Source organism: Ranitomeya imitator, chromosome 3 (genome assembly GCF_032444005.1).
Source record: "Ranitomeya imitator isolate aRanImi1 chromosome 3, aRanImi1.pri, whole genome shotgun sequence".
NCBI lineage: Eukaryota > Metazoa > Chordata > Amphibia > Anura > Dendrobatidae > Ranitomeya > Ranitomeya imitator.
The window spans coordinates 759,760,123-759,781,082 of record NC_091284.1 but is presented as its reverse complement, the minus strand read 5'-3'; the positions used below and the strand labels follow the sequence as shown (position 1 = coordinate 759,781,082).

The following is a 20,960-nucleotide window of genomic DNA, read 5'->3' as shown; positions in this document are numbered from 1 at the left end:
TATCAGCCTTATCCTCCTTCTTCACCTCTTGCTTCCTAAAACTCAATGTAGACAAAACCAAACTCATCATCTTTCCTCCATCTCGTGTATCTCCCCTACCCTAACTTTCTATTATGGTAAACGACATCATGCTCTCTCCTGCACCTGAAATCTGCTGCCTCGGAATAACTCTAGACTCTGCCCTGTCCTTCAAACCACACGTTCAAACTCTTGCCATCTCCTGTCACCTCCAACTCAATAATATTTCCAGAATCCGTTCCTTCCTCAGCCCTAAATCTACTAAAGCTCTTGTGCATGCCCTCATCTCCCGCCTCGATTACTGCAACACCCTCCTCTGTGGTCTCACTGCTAACTCTCTTGCACCACTCCAGTCTGTCCTCAACTCTGCTGCCCAACTAATCCACCACTCTCCTCGCTACTCCCCTGTTTCTCCCCTCTGCAAATCCCTTCACTGCCTCCCAATTCCCCAATAAATCCAGTTAAAACTACTAACACTGATCTACAAAGCCATCCACAACCTGTCCCCTCCCTATATCTCAGAACTAATCTCCCAATATCTTCCCTCACGTAATCTTTGATCCTCCCAAGACCTCCTACTCTCCTCCACACTTATTCATTCCTCACACAACCGCCTCCAAGATTTCTCCCAAATATCCCTCATCCTCTGGAAATCCATGCCTCAACACGTCCGACTATCCACCACCCTCAGATCCTTCAGACGGAACCTGAAAACCCATCTCTTCAGGAAAGCCAACAGCCTGCAATAACCATTCTGCCGCCTCACCAACCATCCGAGCTGCCGCCTCACCACCACCCGAGCTGCCGCCTCACCACCACCCGAGCTGCCGCCTCACCACCACCCGAGCTGCCGCCTCACCACCACCAGAGTTGCTGCACCCCCGACCTTCTGTCTCTTCCCCATTATCCCGTAGAATGTAAGTCCGCAAGGACAGTGTCCTCTTCCCTCTGTACCAGTCTGTCAGCGTAAATTTGTTTGCTGTAAACGATATCTATAAATTTCTATGCAACCCCTTCTCATGTACAGCACCATGGAATTAATGGTGCTATAAAAATAAATAGTAATAATATTTTATACTAATTATTTGATTTTTTTTTTAATGCTTGGCCTCTCCCGGTACTTTTGTTGTAGAGCGCTTCTTTTTTAAACAAGTATTTCTTTTTGTAATTTTAGGACACTGCGGGAAAACCTTTGCTATTCTGGAGAGGTTTCTAAAATCGGATTTATTACATACACGGTGGCTGGTGGTAGTGGATGATGATACACTGATCAGGTTTGGCTTTATTTATTCACAAGGGTATTTTTAAAAAAAAGTCATGCTGAGCATATCACTCATTTAATTTTAAAACTTAATTTTTGCGTTGTGTTGAGCTGTGTATAATATGCAAAATAAATAAAATGAAAATAACTACTTATGTGCTAACCATAAATACTTCAATATTGTACGATAATTTAAAGGGAAATTGTCATAAGGTTTTTGCCATTTAATCTGAGAGCAGCATAATATAAGGACAGATTCCAGCGATGTGTCACTTACTGGGCTGCTTACTGTAGTTTTGATAAAATTTTGAATGAATTTGAAGTGAAATTATTTACAAAATCAGTGTTTTATCAGCATGAGATTATCACTTGAGGACAAGTAAACTTGCTGCAATGTAGTCTTTGATAATAATGAGCTGTGTATTACCACACCCTCAGCAGTGATTGGCAGCCAATGCACAGTGTATACAGAAAGCTTCTAATCAGTGGTGTGGGAGATATACAGAGCTCAACATTCAAAGTGCTGGTAGAGAAAACAGTGATTACATCAGACTGACAGCAAACAGCCCTGTGTTACGCCAAAGGCGACAGGTACAAGAGTGGACCCACTGGACCGTGGAACCGAACTTCCCCCGAGCGAGCACTCCAGAGTGGGACCAACCCCTATACAGGGACTGTTAGGAGGCAAGCACAGGGTTCTCAAGTACCACGGAGGCCAGGAGCAGGGATTGGCTCATAGAAAAAGCAACAGGGAGGACCGGGCAGAAGAACTAAGATGGAAGGAACGGAGGGAAGCCAGGCAAGGAAAACAGGAAGGAAGAGACAGAGGAAAACCTGGGATAGAAGTAATGGAGCTGAGGACAAGGAGAGCCAGAAAACTGAAGGTAGAGACTGATGAGATGAGAACCGGACTGAGGAAAGGAGAACACTGGAACTGAGGAACATGGGAGCAGGTACTGAAAGAGAGGAAGAAAAACAAGGGATTAAACAACAACTAGACTTGCAAAGCACAAGGAAATAATGCGGCCTAACTATGGCAGGGAAAACATGATAATCAGGCGCCTCCTCTAAGGGAGGAGGGCCTGAAATACCTGATGCCCGTCACCGATTGGCCAGGATGTTCTGCCGGGTCAGGTCACGCAGGAAGAGAAGAGCAAAGGGAGCGCACGCGGTCAGAACCTACTGCGCCTGTGCAACCCACAGGAGCGCGCAACCGAGTGCAGGGAGGACGCGCGCCGGGATGTCAGCACCGAGCCCCGGAGTGAGGAGGATGCAGCGGGGACAGCTACCGACCTGGACCCGGCGGCAGCAGGCGGAGCTCCAGAAACAGGAGCCGAGGTAACACCCTGTGAGTGACACATCACTGGAATCTCTCGTCCTAAATCATTCAGATGGGGGTAAAAAAAACTGTTGACAGATTCCCTTTAAAAGACTGGAGTCAGAGCAGACACCAATTTAGCAATTAGGAGATTACAATATTGTTGGTAAGTGTCATGTGATGTTTGATGACGTCACTTCGTGCTAATGCGGTGCCATCTGTGGGCTGCAACTTGAAGCACAAGAACCAATGTAAAAAGTGTCTTTGTTTTTTTATTTCCATGATCTAAATTAGGTTCAGCAACTAATTGGGCATTCCGTATATTGATGCAATTCCAAGCATTGTTTCTGTAGCTGAATGAATAGAGATATCCTAGGAAGAAAACGTCCTTTAGAGCTTATCATTAGAACAGTCTGATATTTATAATAACTCTGTAGATCCTATCCTAGATCTCAATTTTATGCATTTTGATAACCTGATTAATATAAATTGAATAGTATGAGAACTTGTGAACAATGACAGAAATACTACTTTCTCTTGTCTAGAGGACTGTTAACTAGTGTTATATAAATTTTGTAACCGGGAACCAGATTCCATAAAACAGATCGAATGATCAGTATTCGGAGCTTCATAATGTATGAAGTGAGGAAAAGGCATGTATAGACTGAGCCTTCTCTCTCCCTCCTCATTCACACTCTTCCCCTCTATCCCTTTCCCTCTATCTCTCACCTCCCCCTCTCTCTCATCACCTCCCAGTCTCTCTCTCCCTCTCCCCTTCTGCCTCTCTTTTCCTTATTTTTTGACATTCAGAACTGCTGCCTTTCTCCCTCTCCATCTCTCTGCTCCCTCTATCTCTCACTCTCTCTCCCTCTCTGTCCCCCTCTTCCTTCCTTTTCAGCATTTTGAACTGCTGTCCGTCTCCATCTCTCTCTCTCCCTCCCCATCTCTGTCTCATTCTCTCTCCCCTTCTCAGGCACTGTCTCCCCCTCTGTCTTTCCCCCCCCCCTCTCTCTCTCTCTCTCTCTCTCTCTCTCTCCTCCTTCCTTTTCGGTGGTTAGAAGTGTTGTCCTCCCTATTATCCATATCTCTCTCCCCCTCTCTCTCCATCTCCCCCTCTCTTTCTTTCTTCCCCTCTTCCTCTCTCTTCCTTCCTTTTCGGCGTTTAGAACTTTTAAGTTCGTCTTCTCTCATCCCTATATATAAATATATACGGTATATATATTTTTTTATTTGCCCCATTAATAATTTTAGTCTCTCTATGCAAAGAATCCATAGGCCTTCTGTATGGTGTGTTGGAGAACTGTTTGTGTTTTCTATTGTATTTTATTTTAATGTGGAATTGAAGTGGATCCATATCACAATTTTTCGATGCGATTTTAGATGTGAATTTTGAAACAGGTCTGATTCAGTTCTAGTCAGAAATCTCTGGGTGAGCATACTGCGATTACTAGGTACCTAACTGCCAAGAACTTGATAAATGGTGACAAGTGATGAGCAAATTGATTTTCCGAACCCTTGGTTCAGCTACTACATCAGTATTCATTAGCTGGAAGATAACTCTGCCTCCAGAGCTTGTTTTAGAATGAAGGGGAAGATACCAGTGTGAGACAAGTGTCCTACACAAAACAGAAGAAATGAAGTTTTTTGCTTGCAAACACATTTTGTGCAGCTCTCTGAGCTCTGCTGCAACAATACTTTAACCCTGTTTGCCTGATAGATGGAAGCTGAAGCTCAGAGGAACCAGCCGATGTGTCAGTAATAATCACCCACAGCTCTGCAGTGAGATCAGGAGAGCAGAGAGCGGCCATTATACGTCATACTGATAATTCTCCCTTCATGTAAAATAAGCTCTGGAGGTAGAGTTATCTTCCAGACACCATCCTACCCAAAGCCTGGAAGAGGTCATTTATATAAAATGTTAGAAGATAATTTCTAAGCAACAATAAGGCATCTGATATGAGGCACACAGGGAGGACTCTTTTCACCATTCTATAACCTGTATGCTCATATCAATAGTTTAGATAGGTCAAATGTGGTGATAAATTTTTTTCTTCCTCATGGAAATGGGCCAAAAACGCTATGGAATCCCTATGCAAGCTAATGCAATGACAATCCTGAAGTGTTGTGCACATGATCAGTAATTTTCCTATGAGTACTTGCAGTGCGTTTTTTTCTGCAGCATGTCAATTCTTTGTGTGTTTCTGCAGCGTTTTATACCCTTTGACTTCAATTGAGTCACTCAAATCCGCAACAAAAACGAAGGTGTAAAATGGTTTGCGGACTTGCTGCAAATTTGCAGAGTTTTTGTTTGCGTTTTCATGTACTTCCTTTGGTGTTTCCCATGCTATCATCTGTGTGTCAGTTTGGGAAACACCGGCGTGGAGGTTCTTATCAGCGGTAACGCTGCCGCCGGTAACACAACGTGTCAGAGCGCTGCGGGATCATGCTGTCAGTTGTCAGCGTTTCCCCGCAGCTGTGACTGTGACCCCCAACGGTGACCAGCAGTAAAAAGCTTACCATAGGTCAGCAGGCATGGGCTGCTCCTATGGGGCTAAGTCTGCTGTCACTGATAACAGTGACAGCAGGTGCCGCTGATGGGAGATATAGTCTCATCAGCCAGCGCTTGTGATCACAATTAACCCCTTCATGACCGGGGGATTTTTCGTTTTTCCGTGTTCGTTTTTCGCTCCCCTCCTTCCCAGAGCCATAACTTTTTTATTTTTCCGTCAATTTGGCCATGTGAGGGCTTATTTTTTGCGGGACGAGTTGTACTTTTGAACGACATCATTGGTTTTAGCATGTCGTGTACTAGAAAACGGGAAAAAAATTCCAAGTGCGGTGAAATTGCAAAAAAAGTGCAATCCCACACTTGTTTTTTGTTTGGCTTTTTTAGGTTCACTAAATGCTAAAAATGACCTGCCATTATGATTCTCCAGGTCAGTACGAGTTCATAGACACCTAACATGACTAGGTTATTTTTTATCTAAGTGGTGAAAAAAAAATTCCAAACTTTGCTAAAAAAAAAAAAAATTGTGCCATTTTCCGATACTCGTAGCGTCTCCATTTTTCATGATCTTGGGTCGTTTGAGGGCTTATTTTTTGCGTGCCGAGATGACGTTTTTAATGATAGCATTTCGGTGCAGATACGTTCTTTTGATCGCCCGTTATTGCATTTTAATGCAATGTCGCGGCGACCAAAAAAACGTAATTCTGGCGTTTCGAATTTTTTTCCCGCTACGCTGTTTAGCGATCAGGTTAATACTTTTTTTTAATTGATAGATCGGGCGATTCTGAGCGCGGCGATACCAAATATGCGTAGATTTGATATTTTTTTATTGATTTATTTTGATTGGGGCGAAAGGGGGGTGATTTAAACTTTTATGTTTTTTTTATTTTTTTCACATTTTTTTAAACTTTTTTTTGTAACTTTTGCCATGCTTCAATAGCCTCCATGGGAGGCTAGAAGCAGGCACAACTCGATCGGCTCTGCAACATAGCAGCGATCTGCTGATCGCTGCTATGTAGCAGAAATGGAGGTGTGCTGTGAGCGCCGACCACAGGGTGGCGCTCACAGCCACCGGCGATCAGTAACCATAGAGGTCTCTGGGACCTCTATGGTTACAATATACAAGCATCGCCGACCCCCGATCATGTGACGGGGGTCGGCGATGACGTCATTTCCGGCCGCCCGGCCGGAAGCGGTAGTTAAATGCCGCTGTCTGCGTTTGACAGCGGCATTTAACTAGTTAATAGGTGCGGGCAGATCGCGATTCTGCCCGCGCCTATTACGGGCACATGTCAGCTGTTCAAAACAGCTGACATGTCCCGGCTTTGATGCGGGCTCACCGCGGAGCCCTGCATCAAAGCAGGGGAGCCGGCATCGGACAGTATAGTACGTCTGATGCCGGTAAGGGGTTAAAAGAGGGGGAAAAAAAGTAAAATTACATACATGTTCAAACAAAAAAAACAAAAACATACTCACCTAACACCAAATCTCCGATGCCCTCTTCTAGAAAAAAATGAAAAATAATAAACCACCATATACTCTCCTGTCCGCCGTACTCCACGTAATTCCAAATGTCCCACGGCGATCCCACATGTAGAACAGTCACATCGGGAGATGTGACTGCTCTACCCAGCCGCCGGTGATACACTGATAGGAGGTAATCGCTCCTGCAGTGTATCACTGAGCTGCCGTGAGAGAGGTCACCGGAGTTCATCAGCTGATCAGCTCACATGCTCTCACTTGCGGCACCACCGTGGCATGAGAATTTTCTCACGCAGCAGTGGTGCCGTAAGGGAGATCACCGTAGTTGATCAGCTGATGAACTCCGGTGAGCTCTCTCACGGCAGCTCAGTGCTGTGCATTGCTGTAGCGATTACCTCTCATCAGTGACTGCTCTCAAAGTGATCAGGATTATCGTGGAATATTATGGATTATCTTCTCTGCGGACAGGTGAGGAATATTATGGTTTATTATTTTATTTTAGTTGCAGGAGACGTTGGTGTCAGTGGATTAGGCGTTCTGTAAGTATGGTTTAATTAAGATTCATTAAAGGAGTCTGTGTCATTTCAAATAAAAGACTTTATTCTGGGTGTGTGTTTTTTATACAGTATCTCTACGGGGTTAGTAATAGATAGGAGTCTTATAGATACCTCTCCATTACTAACCAGTGGGCTTGGTGTCACCTGACAATATAAAGGTGACATCCACCCCACAAATATGAACCCCATTTGTCACCGCTACAGGACAAGTGGAAAAAGCAAGGCTACGTGCCAGAATTTTCACATCTTATAGATGCGCCTATTCTGGGGCAGCTGAGAGCTGATGTTTTTAGTCTAGTTGTGGGCCAATATCCATGGCTCCTTCCTAGGCTATTTATATCAGCACACAGCTGTCTGCCTAGCCTTTGCTGATTAGATTTTATAGGGGAACCTTATGTCAATTTTTTTCTGGGGTTCCCCTGTAAACTAGCCAGTAAAGGCTAAGCAAATAGCTATGAGCTGATATTAATAGCCTGGGAACCTTTATGGCTATTGGCTCCTTCCCAGAATATTAACATGAGCCCTCAACCATTGGCTTTTCTTCTGCTGGTTATTAAAATTACGCAGGAACCCACGCAATTTTTTTTTTTTTCATCTTTTCTTTAAAATTAGCAGTTGCTGTTTGGTTACAGCCTATGTAAGTTAGTTCTGTTAACGCTCCTACATAAGCTGGTGACAATGTGTGTGTGCTTGTGTGTGTGTGTTTGTGTTTTACTTATCGGCTTAGTAAAGAGGGTGTCGGGCCGGGCTGACACCAAGCCCTAATCCCATTACACTGATGCCACTGCATCAGCCTGAATAAGGTGGCGTTGAAGCAAGAAATGACATCACAAAATTGTTTTCAAATATCTTTATTTAGCTCAAAAAAGCCTTCATTGCTGTACAAAAGTGCATGCATAAAACGCATACAAAAATAGAAAATGGGTTTGTTCGTCACAGCAACAGTGACTCTTGTCTGTTGGATGTTTTTGGCATTGCAACTCAGACTCATGCTCGCTTATAAAGAACATTGGATACCAGAAAAGGTAAGCTCATGATTAGGCCAGTGGTGCTGTTTCAAGGGGAAAGCAAACCCATTTTATTCATATGTGGGAAAAATTTGACTTCACACTGAGAATTTTTTTTAAAAATAGACACTGCATTTTTCAGAGAAATTCAAGGCTGGCCCTGGATTCTTGCGGTGCACTTTAATTGTAACTGCTGCCGGTATGCACTTAACTCCCAACAATGTTTTTGGGGAAAATAGTTTCAATAAAGTCCCCCATTCACATCAGATTAAAGGGTTTATCTGTGTCTTACTATTTATTTATTTATTTGCTATGGTCCTAAAAACTAACAGGCAGGTAGTTTCAATTTCCCGGTGCTGGCAAAGATCAGTCATTGACCGTTCCTGCCAGTGATTCCGCTGCTGCCTGTCAACAGAACTGCTCTACCTCTTCCGGGCTGCTCTGTGGATGGGGTGTGACTGCCGACATCATGCAGATTCACAGACAGCTTGCCACAGCTAGGCATGACGTCGACAGTCATACCCCAGCAACAGAGCAAATCGGAAGAGAAATTGCTGCTCTGTCAATGTGATGTCAGTGGAAACTGCAGAATCGCTGGCAGGAGAGGCAGGTAGAAGATGGCGGTGGGCACAACAGGCAGGTAGGTAGCAACTATCTGCTTGTCTATTTTCAGGGCCATAGTAAAATAAAATAGTCCTGGATAATCCCTTTAAAGTTGGATGAAACAATCAATATCAGCGGGGTCAGTTGACAGTGTCATGTGTATGGGGGCTTTCCAACTCTCCCCCAACAGATGAAGCAGGAGAAGAGAAGCATCCGGCACTTAGGATTCCCAACAACCAATCCTTTTGTTTTCTAGAGTATAAGAGGTCTGACAACAGCTCCCTTATAGAGAACACAGGAGTACTTGGCTGAGCTTCTGTGTATGGAGGAGTCGGAGATGGTTGTTATATGTCATTTTTAATCTTTCTTCTCTTTCTTGCTTAGCCTCCCAAGATTACAGAAATTGCTAAGTTGCTATGATTGTAATGAGCCTGTGTTTTTGGGAGAACGATACGGTTATGGATTAGGAGCGAGAGGTTACAGTTATATCACCGGCGGAGGCGGGTAAGAGATTAATGACATCTATTTGATGTGTTTGCAATATAAATCTGCAAAACTATTTTGGTTTAATTTTCTCATGCTTTACTTACTGAATAATCCAGACACACGACAAATTGAAATCACATAGTATTTTAATTACATTTACTTTTCAGTAGTTGCAAATAACAGCAGAGGTTATGGGAAAGCAAGACGTGAACTGTTAGGGATTGCGAGTAGTGAAAATCTCCTAATGTGCAGTTTAGTGATTTATGGATCTCACTGTGATAGTCCTACCATTAAGAAAGCAACAAAATAGAGTGTGGTTGGCTGAGGCGTAGCTAGGGGTTCAGTTTAGGTAGGGGGGGAAGCGAAACATCTGAGTGCCGATAACCCTTATTACACCTATACTGGCACATTGATATTACCACCATATGATGACATATAGTGGTAGATACCAGTCCTACAGATCACAGTACAATTATTGATGTATTGCTGGTGGCTAACGTTCCTTCTGTTAGTCGTTCACTTTTCCCATCTTTTCCATCTGACCCAGACCGACATGAAGACTTTTTCCAACCAGGACTCATCTGCAGAGATTGCAACAAAGACACATCTGACTTCTCACATTTCTAGCCCTATCGCCATCTATTCCCAACCTTCACAAACTCCTCATCCTCCCAGTACGCAAATACTGAGTTGCTGCTGCCATATGTGTCCCTATTACTGCACCTGCTGTTTGGCACACTAACAGTTCTCTTCTTACTGTCCCACATAGTAATGCTCCGCTCCATCGGCCTCAAGGACACTGTTCTCTCCTGGTTCTCCTCCTATCTCTCTGACCGCTCCTTCACTGTATCTTTTGCTGGTTCCTTCTCCTCTCACCTTCCCCTTACTGTAGGGTTTCCTCAAGGATCAGTCCTACGCCCCCTCCTCTTCTCTTTGTATACTGCCCTGTTATGAACTGGTGATTCAGAACCACAATGGACCTGGTGGTTAAGAGCACACAAAGTGACCTGAGAGTTACTAATAACATAGGACGAGCTCTGAGACGTGGGAACTCTGCTGACCGCAATCCCTAATCCTATCACACCACACTAGAGGTAGCCGTGGAGCACTCCTGACCAGACCTAGGCGCCTCGGGCACAGCCTGAGAAACTAGCTAGCCCTGAAGATAGAAAGATAAGCCTACCTTGCCTCAGAGAAATTCCCCAAAGGAAAAGGCAGCCCCCCATATATAATGACTGTGAGTAAAGATGAAAATACAAACACAGAGATGAAATAGGTTTTAGCAAAGTGAGGCCCGACTTACTGAATAGACCGAGGATAGGAAAGATAGCTTTGCGGTCAGCACAAAAACCTACAAACAACCACGCAGAGGGCGCAAAAAGACCCTCCGTACCGACTAACGGCACGGAGGTGCTCCCTCTGCGTCCCAGAGCTTCCAGCAAGCAAGAAAAACCAATATAGCAAGCTGGACAGAAAAAATAGCAAACAAAGGTAACATAAGCAGAACTTAGCTTATGCAGGGCAGACCGGCCACAGGAACGATCCAGGAGAGAGCAAGACCAATACTGGAACATTGACTGGAGGCCAGGAACAAAGAACTAGGTGGCGTGAAATAGAGCAGCACCTAACGACTTAACCTCGTCAACTGAGGAAGGAAACTCAGAAGCCGCAGCCCCACTCACATCCACCAGAGGAAGCTCATAGACAGAACCCGCCGAAGTACCACTCATGACCACAGGAGGGAGCTTGACCACAGAATTCACAACACTGCCCCTATTGGACAAACAATCAGTAGATTTGGTTTCCAATACTATCTCTATGCTGACGACACCGAATTATACACTTCTCCTGATATCACGCCGACCATTTTAGAAAACACCAGTGATTGTCTTACCGCTGTCTCTAACATCATGTCCTCCCTATATCTGAAACTGAACCTGTCAAAAACTGAGCTCCTCGTGTTCTCTCCCTCTACTAACCTACCTTTGCCTGACATTGCCATCTCTGTGTGCGGTTCCACCATTACTCCAAAGCAACATGCCCGCTGCCTTGGGGTTCAAACTTGATTCCGAGCTTTCATTCACCCCCCACATCCGATCACTGGCTCGCTCTTCTTATCTGCATCTCAAAAACATTTCTACAATTCGCCCTTTTCTTATTTTCGACTCTGCAAAAACTCTTACTGTTTCACTTATTCATTCTCGTCTGGACTATTGTAACTCTCTACTAATCGGCCTCCCTCTTACCAAACTCTCCCCGCTCCAATCAGTCCTGAATGCTGCTGCCAGGATCATATTCCTCACCAACCATTACAGAGATGCCTCTACCGTGTGCCAATGCATGTAAAGTAAGCTGCGGAGACACCATCACGTGTTTCTCAACGCAAGCAATGAATAGCCAGGCCTTTCCCCGGGAAGGAACAACCACGGGCAGGGCAGCATCCAATAAAGGAAAACCACCTATGCCAAGCATGGTATCCATCCACAGACAGCTGTTTCGGGGTTTTTGCCCCTCATCAGTGTGGAGTAGGAAACTGGCTATTAGGAGCAGTGCCTAGTAAAAGGCTGTGAAGGTACAGATGAATGACCTCGGGGAGACCAAAACATCCAACACCGCGGAGACACCATCACGTGTTTCTCAACGCAGTGATCCAGAACACTGCCCCCATCCCTTATGGGAAATATGCAAATGCATGTAAAGTAAGCTGCGGAGACACCATCACGTGTTTCTCAACGCAAGCAATGAATAGCCAGGCCTTTCCCCGGGAAGGAACAACCACGGGAAGGGCAGCATCCAATAAAGGAAAACCACCTATGCCAAGCATAGGTTGTGCCAGTCATTATACTTGCTACCCATCCACTCCAGAATCCAGTACAAAACTATTACTCTTATCCACAAAGCTCTCCATGGCTCAGCACCACCCTACATCTCCTCTCTGGTCTCAGTATACCACCCTACCCGTGACCTCCTCTCTGCTAATGACCTGAGGTTAGCATCCTCAATAATCAGAACCTCCCACTTCCGTCTCCAAGACTTTACACGTGCTGCGCCGATTCTTTGGAATGCACTACCCAGGTTAATACGATTAATCCCCACAGTTTTAACCCCTTTCTTCCATTAGACGTACTATTCCGTCCATGTGGGGTGGGCTTTACTTCCCAAGGATGGAATAGTACGTCATAGGCGATCGCGGCCGGGTGTCAGCTGCTTATCGCAGCTGACATCCGGCACTATGTGCCAGGAGCGGTCACGGACCGCCCCCGGCACATTAACCGCCGGCACACCGCGATCAAACATGATCGCGATGTGCCGGTGGTGCAGGGAAGCATCGCGCAGTGAGGGGGCTCCCTGCGGGCTTCCCTGAGACCCCACAGCAACGCGATGTGATCGCGTTGCTCCAGGGGTCTCCTACCTTCCTCCCTGCAGCAAATCCCGGATCTAAGATGGCTGCGGATCTGGGTCCTGCAGGGAGGGAGGTGGCTTACCAAGTGCCTGCTCAGAGCAAGCACTTGGTAACGCTGCAGCGCTGTTTGACAGATCGGTGATCTGTCAGAGTGCTGTGCAAACTGGCAGATCACCGATCTGTATTGTCCCCCCTGGGACAAAGTAAAAAAGTTTAAAAAAAAATTTACAAGTGTGTAAAAAAAAAAATAAAAAAAAAATCCTAAATAATGAAAAAAAAAATATATTATTCCCATAAATACATTTCTTTATCTAAATTAACACCGTAAGAAAAAAAAAAAAAAAAACGAGGCAAAAAACAACGCTTTATTATCATACCGCCGAACAAAAAGTGGAATAACACGCGATCAAAAAGACATATAAATAACCATGGTACCGCTGAAAGCGTCATCTTGTCCCGCAAAAAACGAGCCGCCATACAGCAACATCAGCAAAAAAATAAAAAAGTTATAGTCCTCAGAATAAAGAGATGCAAAAATAATTATTTTTTCTATAAAATAGTTTTTATCGTATAAAAGTGCCAAAACATAAAAAAATTATATAAATGAGGTGTCGCTCTAATCGTACTGACCCGAAGAATAAAACTGCTTTATAAATTTTACCAAACGCGGAACGGTATAAGCGCCTCCCCCAAAAGAAATTCATGAATAGCTGGTTTTTGCTAATTCTGCCTCACAAAAATCGGAATAAAAAGCGATCAAAAAATTTCACATGCCCGAAAGTGTTATCAGTAAAAACGTCAACTCGTCCCGCAAAAAACAAGACCTCACATGACTCTGTGGACTCAAATATGGAAAAATTATAGCTCTCAAAATGTGGTAACGCAAAAAATATTTTTTGCAATAAAAAGCGTCTTTCAGTGAGTGACGACTGCCAATCATAAAAATCCGCTAAAAAACCCGCTATAAAAGTAAATCAAACACCCCTTCATTACCCCCTTAGTTAGGGAAAAATAAAAAAAAATTTAAAAATGTATTTATATCCATTTTCCCGTTAGGGTTAGGGCTAGGGTTAGGGCTAGGGTTAGGGCTAGGGTTAGGACTAGGGTTAGGGCTAGGATTAGGGCTAGGGTTAAAGCTAGGGTTAGGGCTAGGGTTATGGTTAGGGCTAGGGTTAGGGTTAAGGCTACAGTTAGGGTAAAGGCTACAGTTAGGGTTAAGGCTACAGTTAGGGTTAAGGCTACAGTTAGGGTTAAGGCTACAGTTAGGGTTGGGGCTAAAGTTAGGGTTAGGGTTTGGATTACATTTGCGGTTGGGAATAGGGTTGGGATTAGGGTTAGGGGTGTGTCTGGGTTAGAGGTGTGGTTAGGGTTACCATTGGAATTAGGGTTAGGGGTGTGTTTGGATTAGGGTTTCAGTTATAATTGGGGGGTTTCCACTGTTTAGGCACATCAGGGGCTCTCCAAGCGCGACATGGCGTCCGATCTCAATTCCAGCCAATTCTGCGTTGAAAAAGTAAAACAGTGCTCCTTCCCTTCCGAGCTCTCCCGTGTGCCCAAACAGGAGTTTACCCCAACATATGGGGTATCAGTGTACTCAGGACAAATTGGACAACAACTTTTGGGGTCCAATTTCTCCTGTTACCCTTGGGAAAATACAAAACTGAGGGCTAAAAAATAAGTTTTGTGGGAAAAAAAAGATTTTTTAATTTTCACGGCTCTGCGTTATAAACTGTAGTGAAACACTTGGGGGCTCAAAGTTCTCACAACACATCTAGATAAGTTCGTGGGGGGGTCTAGTTTCCAATATGGGGTCACTTGTGGGGGGTTTCTACTGTTTAGGTACATTAGGGGCTCTGCAAACGCAATGTGACACCTGCAGACCATTCCATCTAAGTCTGTATTTCAAATGGCGCTCCTTCCCTTCCGAGCCCTCCCATGCGCCCAAATGGTGGTTCCCCCCCACATATGGGGCATCAGCGCACTCAGGACAAATTGGACAACAAATTTTGGGGTCCAATTTCTCCTGTTACCCTCGAGAAAATACAAAACTGGGGCCTAAAAATTAATTTTGGGGGGAAATTTTTTTTTTATTTCCACGGCTCTGCGTTAGAAACTGTAGTGAAACACTTGGGGGCTCAAAGTTCTCACAACACATCTAGATAAGTTCCTTGGGGGGTCTAGTTTCCAATATGGGGTCACTTGTGGGGGGTTTCTACTGTTTAGGTACATTAGGGGCTCTGCAAACGCAATGTGACGCCTGCAGACCATTCCATCTAAGTCTGTATTTCAAATGGCGCTCCTTCCCTTCCAAGCCCTCCCATGCGCCCAAACGGTGGTTCCCCCCCACATATGGGGTATCAGCGCACTCAGGACAAATTGCACAACAAATTTTGGGGTCCAATTTCTCCTGTTACCCTCGGGAAAATACAAAAGTGGGGGCTAAAAAATAATATTTGTGGGAAAAAAATTTTGTTTTATTTTTACGGCTCTGCATTATAAACTTCTGTGAAGCTCTTGGTGGGTCAAAGTGCTCACCACACATCTAGATAAGCTCCTTAGGGGGTCTACTTTCCAAAATGGTGTCACTTGTGGGGGGTTTCAATATTTAGGCACATCAGTGGCTCTCCAAACGCAACATGGTGTCTCATCTCAATTCCTGTGAATTTTGCATTGAAAAGTCAAACGGCGCTCCTTCCTTTCCGAGCTCTCCCATGCGCCCAAACAGTGGTTTACCCCCACATATGGGGTATCAGCGTACTCAGGGCAAATTGTACAACAACTTTTTGGTTCCAATTTCTTCTCTTACCATTGAGAAAATAAAAAATTGGGGGCGAAAAGATCATTTTTTTCCACAAAAATTATTTTTTATTTTTACGGTTCTGCATTATAAACCTCTGTGAAGCACTTGGTGGGTCAAAGTGCTCACCACACCTCTAGATAAGTTCCTTAGGGGGTCTACTTTCCAAAATGGTGTCACTTGTGGGGGGTTTCAATGTTTAGGCACATCAGTGGCTCTTCAAACGCAACATGGCGTCCCATCTCAATTCCTATCAATTTTGCATTGAAAGGTCAAACGGGCCTCCTTCCCTTCCGAGGTCTCCCATGCGCCCAAACAGTGGTTTACCCCCACATATGAGGTATCAGAGTACTCAGGACAAATTGTACAACAAGTTTTGGGGTCCATTTTCTCCTGTAACTCTTGGCATAATAAAACAAATTGGAGCTGAAGTAAATTTTTTGTGAAAAAAAGTTAAATGTTAATTTTTATTTAAACATTCCAAAAATTCCTGTGAAACACCTGAAGGGTTAATAAACTTCTTGAATGTGGTTTTGAGAACCTTGAGGGGTGCAGCTTTTAGAATGGTGTCACACTTGGGTATTTTCTATCATATAGACCCCTCAAAATGACTTCAAATGAGATGTGGTCCCTAAAATAAAATGGTGTTGTAAAAATGAGAATTTGCTGGTCAACTTTTAACCCTTATAACTCCCTAACAAAAAAAAATTTTGATTCCAAAATTGTGCTGATGTAAAGTAGACATGTGGGAAATGTTACTTATTAAGTATTTTGTGTGACATATCTCTGTGATTTAATTGCATAAAAATTCAAAGTTGGAAAATTGCGAAATTTTCAAAATTTTTGCCATGTTTCCGTTTTTTTCACAAATAAACGCAGGTAATATCAAAGAAATTTTACCACTATCATGAAGTACAATATGTCACGAGAAAACAATGTCAGAATCACCGGGATCCGTTGAAGCGTTCCAGAGTTATAACCTCATAAAGGGACAGTGGTCAGAATTGTAAAAATTGGCCCGGTCCATAACGTGCAAACCACCCTTGGGGGTAAAGGGGTTAAGCGTGCCCTAAAACTCATTTTTTCAGATTGGCCTACCGCCTCAACGCATTAACCTAACTATCCCTGTGTGGCCCATTCAAAAAACAAAACTTAAACCATAATCAGGTTCCTCGCATCATGGTCTCATACACTTTATACAGTTAATAGCCCTCTGTGTCTGTACTATTACATACTGAGGCAGTTAACTGGTTCATGCAGCTTTACATGAACACCCCGAGCCTTACACTATGGCTGGTCCGAATCCACCTCTCTTGTCTCCTTTTTTCCTCATAGTTTGTAATCTTGCGAGCAGGGCCCTCACTCCTCCTGGTATCTGTTTTGAACTGTATTTCTGTTATGCTGTAATGTCTATTGTCTGTACAAGTCCCCTCTATAATTTGTAAAGTGCTGCGGAATATGTTGGCGCTGTATAAATAAAATTATTATTATTATTATAATGCCTCCTATGTGCCCTATAGATGGTAAAATTGCCCTCTAGAAAATATTAATGTACAGTACAAATGCCCTAGAAAACAGTGTCCACATTTTGCCCCTTTGATGGCCACGATACTCTGAGTGCCCCTATAGAAATAATGCTTAAGTGCCCACTTAAAGGGACTCTGTCACCTGAATTTGGAGGAAACAATTTTCAGCCATAGAGGCGGGGTTTTCGGGTGTTTGATTCACCCTTTCCTTACCCGCTGGCTGCATGCTGGCTGCAATATTGGATTGAAGTTCATTCTCTGTCCTCGGTAGTACATGCCTGCACAAGGCAATCTTGTGACGCCTTCATATTCTCAGGACGATCCCAATCCAATACTGCTCGGACTTTCACCGGATCCATGCAAAAAACGTTAGAAGACAACACAAATCCTAGGAAAGGGATCTCCTCAACCGAGAACATACACTTCTCGGGTTTGACATATAATTTATTGTCTCAGAGTATATGGTTGTGCTCAAAAGTTTACATACCCCAGCAGAATTTTTGCTTTCTTGGCCTTTTTTCAGAGAATTTGAACGAGAACAGCAAAACTTTTTCTCCACTCATGTTTAGTAGTTGGGTGTGAAGCCATTTATTGTCAAACTACTGTGTTTTCTCTTTTTAAATCATAACAACAACCCAAAACATCCAAATGACCCTGATCAAAAGCTCCCATACCCTGGAGAATTTGGCCTGATAACATGCACAGAAGTTGAAACAAATGGGTTAGAATTGCTACTAAAGGTAACATCCTCACCTGTGACCTGTTTGCTTGTATTCAGTGTGTATGCATAAAAGCTGAGTGATTTTCTGGGATACAGACAGACTCTTGCATCTTTCATCCAGCCACTGACGTTTCTGGGTTGTGAGTCATGGGGAAAGCAAAAGAATTGTCAACAGATCTACGGGAAAAGTTAGTTGAACTGTATAAAGCAGGAAAGGGATACAAAAAGATGTCCAAGGAATTGATAATGCCAGTCGGCAGCGTTCAAACTGTGATTAACAAATGTAAAATCAGGGGCTCTGTAAAAAAACAAAGACCATGGTCAGGTAGAAGAACAAAAATGTTGTCCACAACTGACAGGAAAATTGTTCGGGATGCAAAGAAAAACCCACAAATAACATCAGCTGAAATATTGGACTCTCTGAAAACTATTGGTGTGGCTGTTTCAAGATGCACAATAAGGAGGCACTTGACGAAAAATGGGCTGCATGGTCGAGTCGCCAGAAGAAACCCATTACTGCACAAATGCCACAATACACCTACAATATGCAAAACAGCACAGAGACCAGCTTCAAAACTTCAGGAACAATAAGGTATTTTGGAGTGATGAGACCAAAATTGAACTTTTTGGCCACAACCATAAATGTTACATTTGGAGAGAGGTCAACAAGGCCTATGATCGAAGGAACGCCATTTCTACTGTAAAGCATTGAGGTTCGCTGATGTTTTGGGGTTGTGTGAGCTACAAAGACACAGGAAACTTGGTCAAAGTTGAAGGAAAGATGAATGCAGCACGTTATTCGCAAGTACTAGAGGCAAATTTGGAATCATCAGCCCGGAAACTGCGCATGGGACGTACTTGGACATTCCAACATGACAACGATCCAAAACACAAGGCTAAGTCAACCTGTCATTAGCTACAGCAGAACAAAGTGAAGGTTCTGGAGTAGCCATCCCAGTCTCCTGACCTCAATATCATTGAGCCACTCTGGGGAGATCTCAAGCGTGCAGTTCATGCTAGACAGCCCAGGAATTTACAGGAACTGGAGGCTTTTTGTAGGCAAGAGTGGGCAGCTTTACCATCTGAGAATATAAAGAACATAATCTACAACTACAACAAAAGACTTCAAGCTGTTATTGATGTTAGAGGGGGCAATACATGGTATTATGAAATGGGGCATATGAACTTTTGATTAGGGTCATTTGGATGTTTTGGTTTGTCATTATGATTTAAAAAGAGAAAACATAATAGTTTGACAATAAATGGCTTCACCCAACCACTAACCATTAGTGGAGAAAAAGTTTTGATGTTATCATTCATATTCTTTGAAAAAAGGCCAAGAAAGCAAAAATTCTGCTGGGGTATGTAAACTTTTGAGCACAACTGTACATAAGACCTGCCTGACATGTACCTGGTGTGACTCAAGGTCAGGTGAATAAACTGATATGTCATGCAGATAGATAACCACGAATTTGCCTACCAGGTGACTAAAAATGTAATTTAGAAAGTGTCGAAAGATGGTGGGCACATTCGTCAACTCAAAAGGCATCACCAGATTCTCATAATGTCCCTCAGGCGTATTGAATGTTGTTTTCCACTCATCCCCTTCTTTAAGGCAGATGCGGTTATATGCCCCCTGAGGCCCATCTTAGAGAACAATTTGATTATAGAGGTCTGGAATGAGAGGGAGTGGATAAGCATCACGCACAGTGATCGTATTGAGTTCGCGGAAATCCAGGCAAGGGCGTAACCCCCCCATCTTTTTTCTTTACAAAAAAAGAGCCGCGCAGCAATGGGGGATGAGGATGGTCTGATATGACCTTTAGCCAGGCTTTCCGCGATGTAGTCCTTCATGGCCTGTCTCTGTGGGCCAGAGATATTATAGAGTCTGCTCTTGGGAAGCTTGGCACCAGGAACGAGATTAATGGCGCAATCATAAGGACAATGGGGAGGGAGTTTTTGGCACCCCTGCTCCGAGAACACATCCCCAAAATCTGACAGGTAACTAGGCACAGACTGGGTATCCACCCTAGCAAACCGGTTACCCAAGCAGTGTCCTTGACAATACCCACTTCATTTTACTATTTCCTGAGTCTGTCAGTTTACTACAGGATTGTGTAGAGCGAGCCAAGGAAGTCCCAGTACCACAGGCGAGGGTAGACCCTCTAGCACATAACAGTCTAACACCTCAGTGTGCAAGGCCCCCACCTGAAGCTGTAAGTCTCGGACAAATTGAATAAAATTCCCCTGTCTCAAGGGAGCAGAGTAGATAGCGATTATGGATATGAGTCTGGACAGAGTATGTGGGGTGAGGCCTTGGACCTAGATGGACCTAACATTGATCAAATTAAACCCTGCCGTACTGTCCAGAAATGCAAACATGTCCACCTTAAACCCACCCAGGTGGACTACAGCTGGTAGGAAAAATGGTGTCCTACCCACGGAGGTGATGAAGACACCCAGGTTGCTAACCTCCCCACAACCCGGGCCACCAAGTTATCCTTGCAGTTGTCTACTATGTGATCATGAGGGACATGTTCCCACGAAATGGCCCTTTTTTCCACAATTGAAAACACACTCTCCCTTTAAGCCGGACAAGAAGTAGTTTGCCAGAGTGAGGTGCCGCACCCACCTGCATGGGTTCCTCAGTAGGCTCAGTGCTGACCTTCCTTGACCCCGGACCTCCCGCACACAGGTGACTCCCTGTGTCTCTGGAGAAGACGGCGATCAACCCGGATCGCCAGAGACATGGCTGCCTGTTATGATCCGGTGACCTTGGAGCAGCATGAGAACTTTCACTGGAGAAGGTGGTCACTATACTGACCGCAATCCTGAACTTAACACCGCAACTAGAAGTAGCCGTGGAGTGTACCTAACAATCCTAGACACCTCGTCACAGCCGGAGGACTAAATACCCCTAAAGATGGAAATAGGAATACTATCTTGCCTCAGAGCAGATCCCCAAAGGATAGCCAGCCCCCCACAAATATTGGCGGTGAGTCGGAGAGGAAAAAACATACACAGGCAGAAAAACAGGATTTAGCACAGGAGGCCACTCTAGCTAAATAGGACAGGATAGGACAGAGTTCTGTGTGGTCAGTATTAAAACCCTTCAAAAATATCCACAGCAGAATATACAAAAACTTCCTACATCTAACTATAGATGTAGGAGCGTATATCTGCAACTCCAGCGAATCCTACAATCAGAGCAGGAATACAAACAAAAACAAGCACACAGCAGTGTGCCACAGACACAAAAATCCAAGCACTTATCT

General features: G+C 44.1%; 1 protein-coding gene across 1 annotated transcript in view; it reads left to right on the top strand.

The window, feature by feature from the left end:
* Positions 1–20,960, top strand: part of B3GLCT (beta 3-glucosyltransferase) — a 715,243-nt gene that overhangs the window by 656,647 nt on the left and 37,636 nt on the right. The window contains exons 12-13 of the mRNA XM_069759003.1: positions 1,193–1,292; positions 9,137–9,256. Of these exons, the coding sequence (XP_069615104.1) occupies positions 1,193–1,292; positions 9,137–9,256 (220 nt within the window). The remainder of the gene's footprint in view (positions 1–1,192; positions 1,293–9,136; positions 9,257–20,960) is intronic.